The 18,980-nt window shown below is 33.6% G+C and overlaps 1 protein-coding gene across 2 annotated transcripts in view; it reads left to right on the top strand.

The window, feature by feature from the left end:
* raptor (regulatory associated protein of MTOR complex 1) overlaps positions 1-18,980 on the top strand; it is a 512,095-nt gene that overhangs the window by 485,033 nt on the left and 8,082 nt on the right. The window contains exons 29-30 of one of the 2 annotated variants that reach the window (XM_090406522.1): positions 7,972-8,097; positions 17,124-17,253. In XM_090406522.1, coding sequence (XP_090262648.1) covers positions 7,972-8,097; positions 17,124-17,253 — 256 coding nt within the window. The remainder of the gene's footprint in view (positions 1-7,971; positions 8,098-17,123; positions 17,254-18,980) is intronic. The other variant, XM_090406523.1, reaches the window with a different exon arrangement.

The raw sequence follows: 18,980 nt of genomic DNA, 5'->3' as shown, positions 1-18,980 counted from the left end.
TTTTTTCTTTGAAAATAAGTCTAAAAAACAGGGTACATCTTATATGCTGATACAGGGGCATGCCAAGGGTATTTGCCGTCCAGGTGCAAACTTTTATCGGCCGCTCCTAATACTGCATTGTATAATCCAAATTAGATATTAGCCATAAAATGCTGCTCTATTAATGTTGCCTCCCAGGTGCAGTGCACCCTCGGGCTGGCACGGCCCTGCGCCGATACTTAGTTTTATTACTTATCATTTCTGGAAATTTTCTCTGTTCTGAGTTACGTGATTTCTTTCTTGCTTCCTTGCGGTGTGTGAGAGCATTACAATTACGTAGAGTTCAGTGGATGTGCATGTGCTGTCATCGACGATCACAGCTGTGTTCCTGTTCGTTTAAACTTTCCAATTGTTGTCGCGGTTGTTTTGAACGGTGATAAATTTCTGCCGTTAAATTTTCTCTAAATATCTTGGCAAATTATGGCTGAAAAATGTCGGCATTGCTACAATATTGCATACAAGCTACGTGTGATATTAGGTATTTATTGAAAGTAGACCTACTTATTACTTTATATTTGAAATACTGTAAATTCATTATAATATTCAGTGATAAAGTTTTTTTCCTAAAAAAATGTGTACAAATAAAGGGTGCGTCTTATACTCCGGCAAATACGGTACTTTGATTCAGAGCATGTGTTAAATCAACCTGATCATTCGTTGATACTTCAGTTAATAATTGTAAATAAGAATTTGATGTGCATACCTTGTTCCTCTGAAAGATGCTTTGATGACAAAGGCAATATATCAGCATAATGCTTTCATACATTTCAAAAAGTCACTCGTCTGTTAAATTCAGTCCAGTCAGATAAAAATTAGATGGGGAGGTTATAAATTAAATTCAAAAAAAAAAAAACATCATTAAATTTTTTGATGATGATCAAAAATGGAGGGCAAAGTTGTGAAGTTCAGAATAGAAAGTAAAATGCTGCAAATACCTCACAGGTTGCATTAATGAGTTATTTGGGAAATTTATTCCTTGACTGTTTTACCTGCATTATCAGAAATTAAGAAAAGAGAAATAAGAAAAAAAAAAATGTGTGTGTCAGTTAAGTGCTGAGAAAGTAGGAAAATTGACTGAACATCATTGTTTCAATTATTGAGAATATAAAATTTCCCAAGTACCTGATTGATGGGAGGAAAAAAAACGAAAAGAAATAAAGATCCAGATTACAAAGGAAAGAACAAATCTAAAGGCCATGGATAACATCTGGAAAAGTAAAGTGATCAGTCTTCAAACAAAGAATACTGGAAATATACATCCTTAGCAGTGTACTCTCTGGATCTGAAACATGGTTAATAAATCCTATTGGAAGATACAACCAAAGAATAATCTAATGCAGAAGATTATACAATGGAAGCTGCAATTAATTAGACACAACTGCAAAATGAGTGAGGACCAGAAGATAAAGACATTCATGTTTGGCATCATGGATGGTGTAAACAGAAGAGGTAAACTGTGCAGAGAATGGATAGACGACATAAAGGACTGGTGTGGAATGGATTTACAGAAACTGTGCACTGGGTGTGTGATGATGAAGTACTTGATTCTAAATAAATCATTCTAAATGTGAGATATTTTTTATAAGACATATAACATAAAATATATCAATTGTTAATCAGTTTTCTCCAGCTCATTTACTCTTTGAGAAAGCAAAGAGGAAAACTAATTACTGATTCACTAGTAAACTGATGATGATTTAACCCTTCAGTCTTGTCGGACTCTTGATAACTTTATAGGCAAATGTTTCTGGTGAGAAGATTTTTACAGGGTAGTTCACCATTGCTTTCCCCAACTGCTCCCTCCCCATTTTATCCATGTTTGGGCCCAGCATATAGCTGATGAATCAGGCCTATGGCTGGGTCATAAGCATTCATGGCTGTAAATCCATGGTGTGTGTTCACTGGGCCAGTTTGTTTCCTGGTGAAAAACCCTCCACCTCCATATGAGATCTGCTAACTCACCTTTAGTTGAAAGACACCAGATAAGAATTCTTCAATTCATGGACAGGAATTGAACCCAGGTCTTTCTGATGAAGTTAGATAGACCTGTGTTTGTATATTTAAAATTAAAAACAGGCATTCCTTTGTCTATACCATCTGAGCTATGTTGACTTTTTACTAAACTAATCTGACTTAAATGAATCAAAATCTCCAAAGAATTAACTATCACAACATTGGATCAGTCTGTAATATCATCTCTCTCTCTCTCTCTCTCTCCTTGAGGTCATTCACTGACAAAGCACTCATGGCCACTTCTAGCAGCCTGTTCCAGTCATTTACAAACACTTACTTACACAACTTCCAAAGGTGACCTTTTGTTTTCTCATCCATTGATGTATTTTGAAAATTCTTTAGCATCTCTTCTATAAAACTCCTTTAGTATTATATGCTTGCATTTCTACCTATCAGCCAAACATTGTAACCCACAAACCTCTTGCCATTTTTGTTACTTGCCTCTGAATCTTTTCCACCCAAATCTGTGCACAGTAGGCAAAATGTGTCATATCTAGGTCTTATAAAGAAGATGTAAATGACTGGAATAGGTTGCTAGAAGTGGTCACCCAAGAAATCCTCAGAGATATTTTGTCTCATTTGCAGATATGTCCTCTGAATGTCAACTTTATATCCTCCATTGCCCCTAGAATCCCCAACCTCATCAGTATCTTTCAGTGTGGTCCTATCTACAGTCTGTAGTTTTTCATCACAGAGTACATAACTTTACACTCTGAGACATTGAATTGGTAGCCTTTGTCCTGACCACCAGTCTATTAATATCATCTTGCAGGATCTCTGCATTACCTTTATTTACTGTTGCCTTCCCCAGTTATCAACATCAGCAAACAGTTGAGTGTTCATTCTCTCTCTCTCTCTCTCTCTCTCTCTCTCTCTCTCTCTCTCTCTCTCTCTCTCTCAGTTAATCAGGGTAGTGGTCTCACTCTGGATAATGAAATTTATCTCCCACTTACACATTCACAAATATCCATGCATATGATGGGATTTGAACCTGTTAACTGCTATCTCAGCCAACCACACCAAACTTTCTTGAAATTCTGTATATTTAAAATTAAAAACAGGCATTCACTGACTCGTTATTTGATGTAGACTGTTAGATCATTTTGCAGATACACCAAACTTAAGATGCCCATCCATTCTGTTTTTGCAAAAATTGTCTCATCATTCCCCAGACATGCTTCAGGACACTAGTATTGTAAAATTCGATGCAACATAAATTTTTCCATTTTTTATTGCATCGACTTTTACAGAGGTCACATCCAAAATTCACAAAAGTAAACATGTAAATAATACTGAAGGCCCATGTATTAAAACCCAGAGGAATTAGCATGATAAATTGTGTGAATATGTTAAGTTCAAGGGCAATGCCTTAGAAATTGGAAATATATTGTAATTTTCTATGTAAGTAATACTAAAAGCCCATGTATTAAAACCCAGAGGAATTAGCATGCTAAATTGTGTAAATAGAAGTTCAAGGGCAATGCCTTTAGAAGTCTGAAATATATTGATGTTAGTATTTAGTATAAAATGTAAAAGAAACCTGTCAATCCGACACTGCCTTCAAGGTCAGTGTTAAAAGGGGAGACATACATCTAACATGGCTATGGTGTTCGTTTAATAAGATTAAGTGTGTACTTCAGGGAGAGCTAGAAGTCCGCATTTAAGAAGGTCAAAAAGTTGCACAGGGAATGTTCGGGGGTCTCGAACTTCCGTCCAGGGTTCCGGAAAACCGAATATAAGGCATCATAGAAAAATTATCGAGATCAACACCAGGAGAAGAAAAAGGAGGAAAAGAGGAGAGAGTATCGTCGATCCACGACTTTCATCCCGTTCAGATGATGTTGAGACGGACAGCCCCAGGAGCTGATTAATTACCGTGGGAGCAGCGGAGCTGGACCTAATGCAGTGGGACAACCTGCATGAGGCCTCAACCATCAGACCTTCGCCTGAGTCTCAAAACACCGGGAAATTGTGCTCTAGGGTGCTCCAGCCATTCGTCGATGAAATGTCGGTGTTCATGAAATCTCCAAGTGAAAGCCCACGACCTGATACAGAAAAGAAGCCAGGGAATCTGTAAAGGAAATGTGAACAAGTGCACTATAGAGAAAAAGAAGTCATGTGAGTTTATTTTTAGTGTAATTTTGTCTGTGTTATAAGAGACTGTTTTAGAAGGACAGATAAGTTTATAGAGTTACTATATATAGTATGGAAATAGTTTGCATAAAAAGAAGTTTATATAAAGTGAAACCTGGAATTTATGGATATAGTTAACAAGGCATGATAATTCCTAAATTGTAAATGGGCTGATAGTTTTCTCTTTAATTTGTTTAATGATTTGTATTATGTTGCATGTGTACATAAATTTTCCTCTATAGCATTAAACTTAGAGTGGAGTAAGAAGTAGTAGTTCATTAATGTGTAAATTGTATAATTGTTTGAGTATAAATAAACATCTTTGTTATATTTACAAAGAGTGCTGCCTGATCTTTTACGCAATGCAGTGTTTCCAACTAAACGTGATCCTGTGAGCAGGGAGTTTACAGATAGCTTCGAATTTAAGTTAAGTGTTAGCCACAACTGTGAAACATTATTGAGAAGGGCCTTAGGATAGAAAGCGAACTTTACTGGCAGTATACCACAATGAGACCTCTAGTGGCACAGTCATGAATTCAAAAATAAATTTCTAGAGAGCTCTGGTATAAGTAAAGAATACTGAAGGTAGAGCAAAGAGAATAAAGTTAATAGAGTACATGAAAAGATTAGATAAAGTTAAAGTGAGGATTGAATAAGGTTAATGAAGAAAAGAGATAAAGTGAAAAGAAAATTAAATATAGAAGGGAAGTAAAGAAAAGATAAAGTAGCTAAAATAATAAGTTTACAGTAGAACTTCAGTGTATCAGTTTACAATAGCCATCAATTTTACAATGGTGCAGCCGGATAATAAGGTGCAAATAAACAGGAGTTTTACAGTATGTCCCATTTTTCAATATCTAATTAAAAAGAGGAAATGTTTTCATGTAACACTCCTATCTATTGCAGAAATAAAGTGTTATTATTCTATTTAATTAATATTATATTCTGATAACTTGTACATCATTCATAGATTTGTTTCTATTATCAAAATGTTTGGCTTTTTCTTAAGTGTAAGAGCTAACCAGTCAAGATAGAAAGAGTAATAGACTGTTTTTATAGGATTAAATCATATTTTTCTTTCATTAATAAACACCCAAAACCTTATTAACCTTTATTTAAAATTCATTTTAGTTTATAATAATACATTTCTTGCACTGTTAACATAAACTATTTTTCATCCACAGTTGAGTGAATCAAAAGACAAAAACATTAGCATTTAAAATCAAAGTTGAGATTGAAATCTTTATTTACAATTTGATTAATTATTTAATGAATTAATCAATTTTTTATGTACATACATTTTTGTTTATGTACATGAATTCTGTAATACAGTAATAGAATACATACAAAAATGGACTCATCCTTTCGAATAGTTTAATTGAAAGTCATTATGGAATTTATTTTGACATTACTAAGTTCTGTTGCTTCAGTAAAATAGAGATTTCTCTTCAGTGAATTTATTCTGGCACATTGAGAAAAATCAGTTGTATATTAACACAATAAAATTGATGGTAATTAAAAAAAACTTTTTTCAAATATTTTCGAAGTGTACTGATTTTCATGAGCTTGTGCCTAAAAAAAATTTAAAAATATATGCTACTGAAAGTATATAAGAAATGAGAACATGTCAACTTCAGGTGCAACAATTAATTAATTTAATTGTTTGTAATTAATTTCACTTTATTTGCTAAAAATGTCAATTTAATATTTTTTTTTTGTTTTATTTACTATTTACAAATTTAACTCTTAATTACTTATTATTACTTAACTATTTAATTCACTACTACAACCACACAACTACTTTACATCAAAATATTATAAGAGATGAAAAAAGAGTTTTTTTTTTAATAATTAATTTTGTTATTCAGGTTTGCTTTAATAATTTTTGTATTCAAGATAGAGAATTTACATCGCTGAAAATAAGTTTTTAGTTTTTTAAGAAAATCTTGACCCTATGCCTCCCTTTGACAGTTAATGTCTCATTTTTATTTTAAATTATGTGCACCCTAACCAGACTACATATAAACAAACTAATAGAAACACGTAAAATTTGTTTATGAAAGTTTATGTTTATGTTAAAAAAAATTATTGACAGCTACATTAAGGATGATCTGGCTGGAAAATAACTTGCAGCCAAATTTCTGAATCTCTTAAACTGCTGAATTACTATATGTCAGTTTCGTATCTCTGGTAACTTCTGCTACTAAGGACTTTGTATATGGACTGAATATTTTTCTAGAATTATCTTTAACTTGCAGGATGAAAACGCCTACCAAGTAATATTTTTTCAGAATAAAGTATTTAGTATTTGAAAGGTGTTCTCAAATTAAGAAAAAAGCAACAATAATCTTCATAACCAAGATTTTTACATTTCAAATCTTTAAAGTTCAGAGGATTTAAATTCAAGACTTGGTTAACTTTTTTTTTCCATAGAAATACTTCTATGGTTTCATGAACATTCTGTTGAATGAATGCCAAATCCTCAGTGCACTAATTTTGGCTTTTCAGAATATACATATTTCATCAATTTTAATCAAATTAAAATTGGTTATCAAATTTTTATTTCATGGCTAATAATATTTAGCCATCAACATAGTTTTATAATGTCAGGCCTTTCATGCCACTTTGCCTCTACTAACCATCACATTGAGTGGGATAAAAGCCTTATGCCATACATAGAAGATAACTACCATTCAAGAACCTTTAAAGAAGCAGCTACAGTCACCCGTAAAACTGAAAACCTAAACAAGAATCAAGGTCTAATTTTACCAGAAATTTGGAAAACTTTTATCAGATCATTAAATATCAAAGAAATGAACTTTCATAACAATTACGTCATGAGTCATCACGAATAAATCACGTTAACAAGACACGCACATTGTCGCGCACAATACCAATTTTTTGTATGATTTAGAACCATCGGTTATAACTTAGTCTGTAACCTTCATTTTGTGCTTACTGATTTGTATTCCCTGAGGATGCCAATAGAAACAGATTGGCAAAACATGTAGGAGGATAAAAAATAAAGCTACTTGATAAAGATTTTATAAAAAAGTGTAATAGTTTTATAATGTTGATGGCTAAACTTTATTAGCTGTCTGCTGACGTTACTTTTTTGGTGAGCTGATTTTCCAAATTTCCAATTTTTAGCAACTTCTTCATCTGTTTGTTCCCATATAGGTGAATGATATCCATCTTAGAAAGGTCTTTTCAGACATGCTCACTGGTTGCATGAACTTTTAAAATGTACAATAACAGCTGTCTCTCATCTAGTTTAAAAGAGCATAATTCTTTTACAGCACCTTGGAAAAAAAATTTTTAGTGCATTTTCATTAATAACATTTACCTTAATCTTGATTTCTAGCAATGTACACATGTCCATGTTAACATACTAATAATAGATTAATAATAGATGGTTTTACAGTTAATAAACTTTTTGTTTAACATTCAAATTATTACTAAATTACTTTATTAATAATGTGAGTTCATAATTATAAAAAAGTGTGAACAATCTGTACGAGACCTTTCATATTACAGTCATCTTAAAAAATGAATAAATAAAAGGCCAAATTCAAATACAGATTTGCAGATTATATTTTGTGTATACAACTGTGCATATCTTAAATTTTTTTGACAATAATTAAGTATGATATTTATAAACTAATTTTATTAAAAATATTGATTTCTTTTTGATAACATTGGCTATTATATTGTGTGTGTGAATGCATGTGCGACAGAATTTATTCAATAGACATAACTCTAGAATTTTTGTTTTATATATAACAGTGTTGCTGGTGATGTCCGATTTTGGGAATTGCCACATACCATATCCACGAAATACATTCCCCCATCTCATCCTTCACATGTAATGACAGCTATGGCAATACATCCAGCACTTGATCTCATAGCATGGTAACTATCTATAAAATATAGTCAGAATTCAACTATATATATATATATATATATATATATATATATATATATTTCAAAAAATAGATTTAATGACTCCAAGACCGAGATAACATATAAAGATTTTAATGATAAATACTACTAGTTTCATTAAAATCTTTATATGTTATCTCGGTCTTGGAGTCATTAAATCTATTTTTTGAAATGTATAACAACCGAGTAAAAACTAATCGCCACATATATATATATATATATATATATATATATCATCCTATTAATTACTTATACATGCTTTTTTGATTTCCATATACCTGCCATAAATTAATTTATCAACGCTAAGCAAAAAATTAAACATTTTTTATCAATCTCTCTCATTTTTGTAGAGTAAATTGAGTGAATCTGATAAATGCTGACAAGTTGCATTTGATTATGAACTTAAAATTGCTTGTCAGCTTTTGGTTATTCATTAATCTAAATCATGTTGATATACTAATTGCATTCATGTAAACATCTAATAAGTGCAAATTTATTATAATTTAAAAAGTTCTCTTTAAAGGCATCTGCTTATAGTTGCCTTAAACAGCTTCTCTAATTTAATTATTTATTTTAATGTAAAAAAAAATAATCCCACACATGAGAGGTCTCAAGACCTATAACACGACAGTGATGCATGTGGATGAATGGTTAGATAGAAAAAAGGAATCTCTTAAGATGTTTCTTGTAGAAAGTATTTTACCTTGGGTATAATAAATGTTAAAAATACCAAGCAATTTTAAACCTGGTTTTACTCCATTTCCCAAGTAAGCAAACAGACAAACAAGTCAAGTTTGCGCCTGCAAGTGATGCAAGTCTAGCTGATCCTACATGTAGTGCAAGACCAAGGCAACTCGTGGTAAAGGTGGCATAAGCTCCGATCACTAATCTTAATATTTACCCTTAATGCCAAAACACATCTCCAAGGAGGGGATTTATGATGTTTTGTATTTGTATTCTGTATTACTAAATCTTGGTATTTCTAGCCTGGCTCCCACTGATGAGACCTCAATAAAGGTCGAAACCAGTCTGGGTAGTGGCCCCTTGCCTTTAATACAAAACATCATAAATCCCCTCCTTGGAGATGTGTTTTGGCATTAAGGGTGAATATTAAGATTAGTGATCGGAGCTTATGCCACCTTTATCACGAGTTGCCTTGGTCTTGCACTACCTGTAGGATCAGCTAGACTTGCATCACTTGCAGGTGCAAACTTGACTTGTTTTTCTGTTTACTTACTTGGGAAATGGAGTAAAACCAGGTTTAAAATTGCTTGGTATTTTTAACATTTAAGATGTTTCTTGATCAACTGTGGGTTTATTCATTGGGGAAAAATGTTATGGGGGAACACTGTTCCAAAGAAGAGAGGAAGATGGAATGAGAAGTTGAATAAGTTTAAAGCTAAACCATGTATGAATGCTGACCATCTTTGTACATAATAAAAGAGAGCTGGGGAAAGATGGTGACCAATTCAGTGGAGCAGTCCTTCTGGAAATACTTGTAGAAAAGGTGTAATACAGAAACAGAACATCTGTGAGAAAGTGATTAGAAGGAATTAGTAAGAGAGAGGATCATCTGTTAAGCAAATTCTGAAATAGGTTTTTGGTGGGCCACCCCAAATAAGAGAACAATATTCTCAACACTTTTTTTTTTTTTTTTTTGGAAATTTTGAAGAGGCTGTGTATGTGTTTTTTGTGCCAGGAGAGAATAGGTGTGAGAGTTAACCTAAGAAGAGAAATTGATCTTTGATCAGTAGAATATTATCAAAAATGAGGGAGAGTAAAGCAGATTCTTTCTTCTGAGATTTCTAGAAGAATTTTTTTTTAGAAGACTAGAGAATTTTAAGGAGATTCTTGATTCAGGGCATTGGTTATAGAAAATTGTGAAGCTTGAAGCATTTGAGCCACCACAAGGTTTTATGAATGAAGAAGCAAAAACATGAATGGGATTTGAGGTCAGTGAGAGAAAGAAATTGATATACACTCGAGTCTCTTTTTATGCGGATTTGAAGTTATGCGGTGCACGCCCACAGATACGAGACCTTTCGACACTTCTGCGCATGTTAACAGAAGAAGAATCCATTCTGATAATAGGATAATCCAGTGTTTCCCAAACTTTTCCTACGACGGAAACACTTCACAAATCCTGAAATTTTCATGGAACACCTTGCTTATTTTTTAATGTATTCATTAATTATTAATTGTTAATTTAACTGATTTTTTTATTATTAATTAAATTTGGCCCAATGGAGAAAAACAATTTCTTTGGAAATGAAAAATGCAGTTTTAGATCACTCAGCAAAAGGAGAGGGATCTACGGTGGTTGGTAAACATTTTAATTTAGACGAATCTACTATAAAAAGCAATTAAAAAGAATGAAGTCGCAATAAGAAAATCTGTCATTTCTGGCACAAAACTAAGTGCCAAATTATCATTGTACCCAAGATATGCATAATTAGAAAACACAGAACGAGTGCTCGTAATTTGGATTGAAGAATTAACTCAAAGAAGAATTCCTACAAGCGGTTATTTAATTAAACAAAAAGCTCTTCAGTTTTATGTACAGATGAAGCAATTGGAGCCGTCTACTTCTGCTTCCCAGGCTGATAAAGAATTTTCGGCTAGCAAAGGATGGTAAACCAGGTTTTTAAAAAGGAATGCACTTCATAATGTGAAGATTACAGGCGAGGTTGCAGCAGTAGATGAAGAAGCAGCCAAAAATTTTCAAGAGAATTTAGCCAAAATTATTGAAGATGGTGGATATTGTCCCAATCAAGTGTTTAATGCTGACGAAACACAATTGTTTTGGAAGAAAATGCCTAGTCGAACTTACATCGCAAAGTTTGAGAAAAAAGCAAGTGGATTTAAAGCGAGCAAAGATCGAGTAACGTTGTTACTTTGTAGCAATGCATCAGGAGATCGAATGTTGAAACCCCTTCCTAGTAAATCAATTTCTAAGACCACATACTCTAAAAGGCAAAGATCTAAAACAGCTGCCGATACATTGGAAGGCTAATACAAAGGCCTGGGTAACAACTGCTATATTTACTGAATGGTTCAATAATTGCTTTGTACCAGAAGTGGAAACATATATGTGAAGTAAAAAGCTGTCGATTTTAAAGTTTTATTAATTGTTGACAATGCACCAAGTCATTCGCATTTAGAACATCCAAATGTGCAGGTAGTGTTTTTCCACCCAATACAAGCATTATTCAGCCATTAGATCAAGGCATAATTGCTACTTTTAAAAAATGTTACGTTAAGCACACTTTTCAATTTATATTGGATAAACTAGAAAATGAATCATTAATGAATGAAAAGGAATCATTAGTGACATTTGGAAAAAAATTTCTATTTCGGACTGCTTAAATCATGTTGCATCTGCTATATCTGAAATAAGACCACAAACTTTAAATGCTTGCTGGAAAGCAGCTTGGCCTGGATGTATTGCAAACAGTGCAACCATGCAAACATCTACATTATCAGCTAAAATCATTGCATTGGCACATGAAATTGGTGGAGAAGGTTTTGATACATTTAGCCAGAACGATGTAGACGAATTGCTTGTGGATAATGCCCTAAATGACAATGATATTATTGGATATCGATTAACTTTAGATATTGTTGAAGATCCAGAAAACGATAGTGAAGCGGAAGAAAAACCTGTCCCTCTCACTGCAAATATAATTCGAGAAGGTCTTGAACTGTGCAATAAATTGGAAAATCATTTTCTTGTTAATGACACAAATTCTGAACGAGCCTTTAAATTCCAACGTGAGCTGAAGAACTATATGTCTGAATATCGCAAGCTGTATAAAAAAATTAGTGAAATCATCATCGCAAAGTTTAATCACTGATTACATTGTCAGGAGAAAAAAAATCGGCACAGAACGAGGGTGAAGCTAATTCTGTTTGTGAAGTACCATTGACTTTAGCAGACAGATCATGCTCTGACTATTTCTTCTGGTGATGAAAGTGATTTTTCACCAGTTTGCAAACGTTGTCTAATAGTGATGATAATTCTGATGACAAAATGTTTTTAAAAAAATGTTACTTTTCAGTAAAATTAAATGAATAAAGCTTTAAAACAAACTTAGGCATTCTTATTTTCCTGAATTTTCATAAACTTTTTTTTATGCGATTTTAGGTTTATTTTAATTCATTGGTTCAGTTTTATGCGGTTTTCGAAAATTATGGAACGTATCCCTGATTTTTCAACATAAGTTAGGTCTTTTTTGTGTGATTTTTTTATGCAGTTTTCTGTGGAACATATCTACCGCATAAAAAAGAGACCCAACTGTATATGAGAAATAGTGTGGGTGAAATCACAGAGCCACTATGTACTCAGCATTGATGGAAAAATCTGAGAGAGCGAGAACCATTCTCTCTGATATGCAGTGAACATCCAGAGAGGAAGTTGGTAATCCATTTGCAAAGGGCAGGAGGGAGACCAAAATTTTCTATGGCTTGTGTCCAAAAAGGCAGGTAATGTCGCTGGGAGATTTTCATGTAGTGTGAATAATTGGTTACCCATTAGTGAAGTAGTTAATCATTAATGATCTTTTCCATTGTTTTCTTGAGTATTGGGTTAGAGCAATAGTTTAAACAGTAGTCTGATGGCTGAATTTTGTCTTTCTGGAACACAACTTTTAGCACAGCTGGGGGGGGGGGGGGATTCCATCTAGACCAAAAGACTTATTAGTATCTAGTATCAAGACTATTGATACTACATGCCACCTCTGATCTTGAAATATCAAAATCAGAGGTAGCATGCTGTGGATAGTTTGTGGTATAGCGAAAGGAGATTTGCCTTGGTTATCTAAACAACAGTTAAAGGAAAAGACTCGTGCCAGGATAAAAGAGAGGTGAAAATATGGACCACAGAAGTAGTGCCCAATGGCATTGACAAGGGACCAGAAGGCTTGACTGTCATTTGAGTAGGAGAAAAGTTTAGTACATTTTGCTCTTATAGACTCTGCTGGGAATTGTTGAGTATTTGTTTACGGTTTTACAGACTGTTGTGTAAGCTGAGCAAAAAGCAGAAGTCATTTTTGGGAGTTGTGAGTGGAGTGAGAAATAAACTCATTCATTCCAGCAAGAATAATTTCTGGATCAGATCAAGTGCTTGGATCAGAAAAATAGAAGCAATAATCAGACCATGGAGAAGAGGTATAGAAATCCTGGTCATTCCACTAGGCACCATTGTAGTGCCATAGTATACAATACTGAAAACTGGCTAGGAGAAATATGATCTGAAGGGAAAAGAAACTTGGATATGGTTATGTTTGGAGTTAACAAGAAGATAGCATGTTTTAAAAAACAAGATCTGGAATATTGTAAGAATGATGAGAATTGTATGCTATGTTGGTGAACAGTAGATCAGTACTGACAGCAAATAATTCATCTTCTCTTCTCTTCTAGCTAGCCCTAGTGGATACTTGTGGTGGTGCATGCCAGTGATGTTAGCACTGAAATCCCATCATAGTGACACTATAATCTGTTATTCTACCTTTCAGTAATAGTGTAATATTGGAAAAAATTGTGGTGGAGGGGCAGTAGGGATGAAGGACTTGTAGACATGACTCCCACATGCCAGAAGTGCCAAAATTCTCTGTTTCCTAACTGCTATATTCAGTTAGCCTACAAAAATGTTTTACTGCTGCACCCTTGAATGGAGGAGATGGGATGGAATGGAACCAAGAGACTTCACTCTGGAGATGAAACATGGCAATAGCCACTTTGTGCCTCCAGTAAGCAAATAAGTAGCGTTTCTCCTGGTAGATGAAAGTCATTTACTACCTAGATGTCCAGTTGGCATTTCCTCCAGCTAGGGAGGATAGCATGCTCTTAAGGCAGCAATATTCACCTTGCCAGAACTCATTTGTGGAAGTAGGTCATATCATAAGAAGGCAAGGCTATATATTGCATGTCATTAATCACCCATTTATGATCTCAAGTTGAATCCCAGCAAAAATTTGGGATCCAAAAATAATAAATTGGACTAAAGTTCAAATTGACTAAGGATCATCATTCCTTACAGACGTGTTCAGTGGGACTGTTGTGTACTTAGTAGTTTATTAACCAGTTTTTCTTTTCTTTTTTTTTAAATCTAGTTTTAAAGCATAAGTTCCTATTCAGAGTATTTCTTATTATTGTTTTTATTTATTTTTCAAGAGTAGTAATGCTTAATAAAGTCTTGCTAAAGGACAAAGCTCGAGTTGAGTGAGAGGCATAAGTTAAAATTAATCTTTTTATACACATACACACACACACAAATAATAATAATAATAATAGTGTAATTTTGATGTGCATATGAATGTCATGTTATGTGCACAATGTTTGTTTCTCATAAACACTACATACAATTCACATAAATCTCTTTGTTATTTCTTGCTCTCTTGTTTTAACTAAACAAACCCATAAAGCTCTGCAGCAACAAAAACTAAATATGAACTTCTCACAGAATTAATTTCACTTTCCTCTTTAAAATCACAAGAAGTGATAAAAACAAAAAATTATTTACTGCTAACTACTTTAAACTTAATAAGAGTGCTAGTGTTTACCTCTCTCAACAGTGGACCATTTTAATCTAATTATTTATCTTGTACCTGTTTTTCTTGCAAATAAAAAATAAATAAATAAAAATTATAAATTCATACATGTTACCAAGAATCGTATTTGGTTCTGAAATTCTGCACATTTTAAATGTTGACTACATTATCCTTTACATCTCTTAAATTAACCTTTATTCTTTATCCTTTATATCTCTTAAAAAGCATGCATTGCTTCATTATGGTAACTACACAGGACGGGACTCTCTCTCTCTTGTATAATGGATCCTGTGGTATTATCATAATTACATAATCAGACATGTACTCCAGTAAAATTATTTATTGTACAGATATTTCATCTTACATATTTTAAGTCATCATCGGTTTAAGTGAAGAGCAACAGTAAGGTATTTTAAAAAAAGAACAGTGTTTGTGTTAAATTAAAATCCCTCCTTATGTACAATCATATGGTCCAACTATTGGACTGAAAATGATAATTAAAATAAATTATTTACAACACAACTTATTTAATATAGTTTTGAGGATGATAATTTCTCAAACTTTAGAGGTGGTGAGGTAGTAATTGTCATTAAGGTTTGGTCAATGAAATAGGGCTTCAGCAATTTCTTTGAATGTGTTCATATGTGTACATATCTCTGTAATAGTTTGGTGTTTTCCCATTGGATCCCATGGTTTGTGTTTTCAGTTCCATGTTGTGCCAGGCCAGATTTGTGTGATAAGCTGGATTTGACCTTGATGTTCAGAGATATATTTTGACGGATCTTCCTGTTTGTCCACAGTATGACAGCTTCACAAACATGGTACTTAGGGTAACTTTCACCAATGATGCTACCCTAAGTACCATGTTTGTGAAGCTGTCATACTGTGGACAAACAGGAAGATCTGTCAAAATATATCTCTGAACATCAAGGTCAAATCCAGCTTATCACACAAATCTTTGGAAAGTGTAACAGACTGTGAATTTGGTTGATGTGTTTGTAGGTAGTGACGAATTGGTGCTTTTTTAATAATCTTTGCCACTCATTCTAAGATGCCCTTGATCTAAAGTATGAAAGTTCTTAAACTATTTAAATTATACATATTTGGTCATTTTATAATAGAAATACAATTTTATTAATACAGACCAGTTTACAATAAAACTTATATTAAAACCTACCAGTTTCGCCAGCAAACTGTGTGGCTTTTTCAAGGCGTTTACGGAGATATGAAAACTAGTAAATGCAAATTGAAAGGAACATAAAAAACGTTGTAAACCAACTAGTAGCTATGGTTACACGTTTCGCGTGACAGAGATGACTTATTGTTCTTATTCATTATCACGCATGCGTTGTAGACGTGTAATGTGATTACTGGCTAGCTGTAGTTCAGATTGATCGAGAGAGAGAGGATCAAGTTTTTCCACGAACTGTTTAGAATTACACCCTGATTTCTGTTGAGGTTTCCACCGGTGATTGACACTATTGTGGCTTCCTTAAACAAACGATGCCTGTAGTCGTCATCAGATATGGCATGGAGCTGTTTTGCCAATCTATCGTGTGGTTAGACGTAGAGAAATGATGTGCTAAGCCGGAAGAGATGCTTCTGTTGTAGTGTACATCACCAACATGTTCTTTTTGTCTAATTTCTAAACTTCGTGAAGTTTGTCCGATGTTGGCAAGATCACAGGAACAGGGAATGTAATATACTCCTGGATATTTGTAGAACGGCACTTTATCTTTTGGGGATCCTAAAACTTGTCTGATGTTGGTGGTTGGTTTAAAGACCACTCTGATGTTATGGGCTCTTAGTATTCTTGCTGTTTGATAAGAAATTGACTTGATGAAAGGTATCACTACAGTAGAAATGTGCTGACAGTGGGATTCTTCTTGTCTGGGGTTGTCATTGTATAGATATTTTTTGATGATGTTTTGAGGATATCCATTTTGTGATAATGTGTTGGCTATTAGTGAGAGTTCATTCTGAGAGTTCATACACATGCCTGTGTGCGTGTGCAGATAAGTGGATGTTATCTCTTATGCTAGCAGTATCTTGTGAATTTGAATCTAGCTATGGTATGATCATTCCAGAAGTCTTTAGTTAGCAGTAGTGATCAAGTGTTGCCTGATCATTACCATCCAATTATTAGAAACTTGCTGGTCTGAGGATTAGATAGTCCAGAAATGCTTCTTTAGAGACAACATGCTGTTCTTTAATGTTATCTCCAATGCAGAATTTCTGGATCATCTTACCCTTGGTCTTTTGAGGTGAAAATGTCTAGATATGTATAGTTAGCATAACTGCCATTTATGATAATAATCTTGTCATCAGTTGGAAAGAGTATCATCCTCTGGATATATATGTTAGATAGCATAAGGATAAATTCTTCATTAAAAAAAAAAAGTAAAGTAAATTTAAATATATGTTTTAAATATTTCTTTTGCATTTTAGTGGATCTGCAAGTCAGCTTATCAATATATATAACCATCAAGGAGATTCAGTGAACTGCATCAAGTATTATGATGGATTTATGAGTCATAGGATAGGTCATGTCAGCTGCTTAGCTTTTCATCCATACAAGGTAATATTTGAACATGATTTTTGTGTTCAATGTTCCTTCATTTTAGTTCCTTTATACCATGAAATAGAAATCTATAAATATTTAAAATAATGTATTTTTTTAAGATGTAGTTTTTCTAATAGTATTTCTGCCTTTAATCGTTTACTTTTTTATACATTAATTCTGCACATGATAGGTTGCAGAAACCTATAGTACATAGTACTGTGTGTGGCTAGGTTAAGGAAGGGAAGGGGGAAAAAATACCTATTGCTTTTTTTTTTAAGCAGTTGAAGGTAGTAGTCTAGCAAAATAGTATGTGGCAGGCTTCTCCAAAGAAAAAAGATAATTGAAATGAGTGAAAAAGATAAGAAGTTGGTTTGGTGGTACATTTGAGGCTGAACTCTGTATGGACTAGAAATTCCATGTCAGCAGAACAGTATTCATGAAAATACCTATAAAGCAAAAACAATGTCTGTAAGGATGTGTCTGTGAGAGAGGGGGTCATCTGTTAACTAGATTGCCTTCTTCTGAAAACCAGCATCAAGCATATTTAGGAAGGTTTTGATGCATCACCCAAAATATGAGAACAGTATTTTAGTTTCTTTGTGCCAGGAAAGACTAAGTATATGTCAACCCAAGAAGAGGAATCTATCTTTTCTGGAGATATAGGTATTATTAGAGGTAAGAGCTGGTAAAATGCAATCATTCTTACATGAAATGAGACTGGACTGTGTTTTGGTAGCATCGAGATCAATAAGGTTGTACTGGAGAATAGCAAGGAGATCGAGTGCTTCAAGCATTGATTTTGGAAAGTTTTGAAGCTTGGAATGGAGGATACTCTCATTAACAAAACTATGAATTGGGTTTGAAGTTAATATGAGAAGATCATATATGTATAAAGTATAGGAGGAAGAGTTCTGGCAGAAGTACGGATTCTGGCCTGTATTTTTGTATAGGTCAGGTGAAAAGCAGTATTTTTCAAATTTTGGGTCGTGACACATTAGTGGGCTATGCAATCAATTTAGCAGTTCACAAGCAAAATTTTTTTGAAATGAAATAAAATAGAAAATAAGAGTGTTCTCATGGATTTCATAGCTTTACGTTTTCACACTTTGGAGTATCAAACTCAGTGTTTCCATTCAAGAGAGAATGTGCTTGACTGTATATTATGTCCATTCTGTATTGAGCAGGTGCATTTTTACAAATATATATGGCATGCTAGTTGAATGTTTCCAGTTAAATTTTAATTGTAAAATTAGGGGAAATTTATCATTGTAGAAGGACATTTCTTTTGGAAAACAAATGAAATAAGCCTAAAAATTAAGTCCTATGTTTTATGGCAAACACACCTATGATATTAAATAAAAATTTCCTAACTTCTGTTTTTGTTGTTAATTTTCAGTTTTTTCTGTGTGTGTGTGTGTGTGTGTGTGTGTGTTTAATTTCTCCCTGAAGAAGAAAGCTGATCTGAGAGGTAGTGCAACACTTAGCTGTCCTTCAAAAATTAATTCAATATTTTGGGGATTATGGAGCATATCTAGATGTTGGTCAATAATGACTCCCAATCGTTACCTGGATATCCTCAGAGTCTTTGCAATTTTTTTTTCTGGTATTCATCTATCATCAAGAATCATTGCATGCACTGCATTAATGTTTTCTGGTGTGATTGCTGTGAAAGGTCTTCCTAATCTTGTCTCAGGATGCCTGGTTTTAAACATGGCCACCATCTGGCAACTGTTGAATGTGCT

Source organism: Typopeltis vanoorti, chromosome 16, assembly GCF_054136105.1.
Source record: "Typopeltis vanoorti isolate ZY-2024b chromosome 16, IOZ_Tvanoo_1.0, whole genome shotgun sequence".
In the NCBI taxonomy this organism is placed as follows: domain Eukaryota; kingdom Metazoa; phylum Arthropoda; class Arachnida; order Uropygi; family Thelyphonidae; genus Typopeltis; species Typopeltis vanoorti.
Note: the sequence above shows the minus strand (reverse complement) of the source record. Positions and strands in the feature narration are given on the sequence as shown.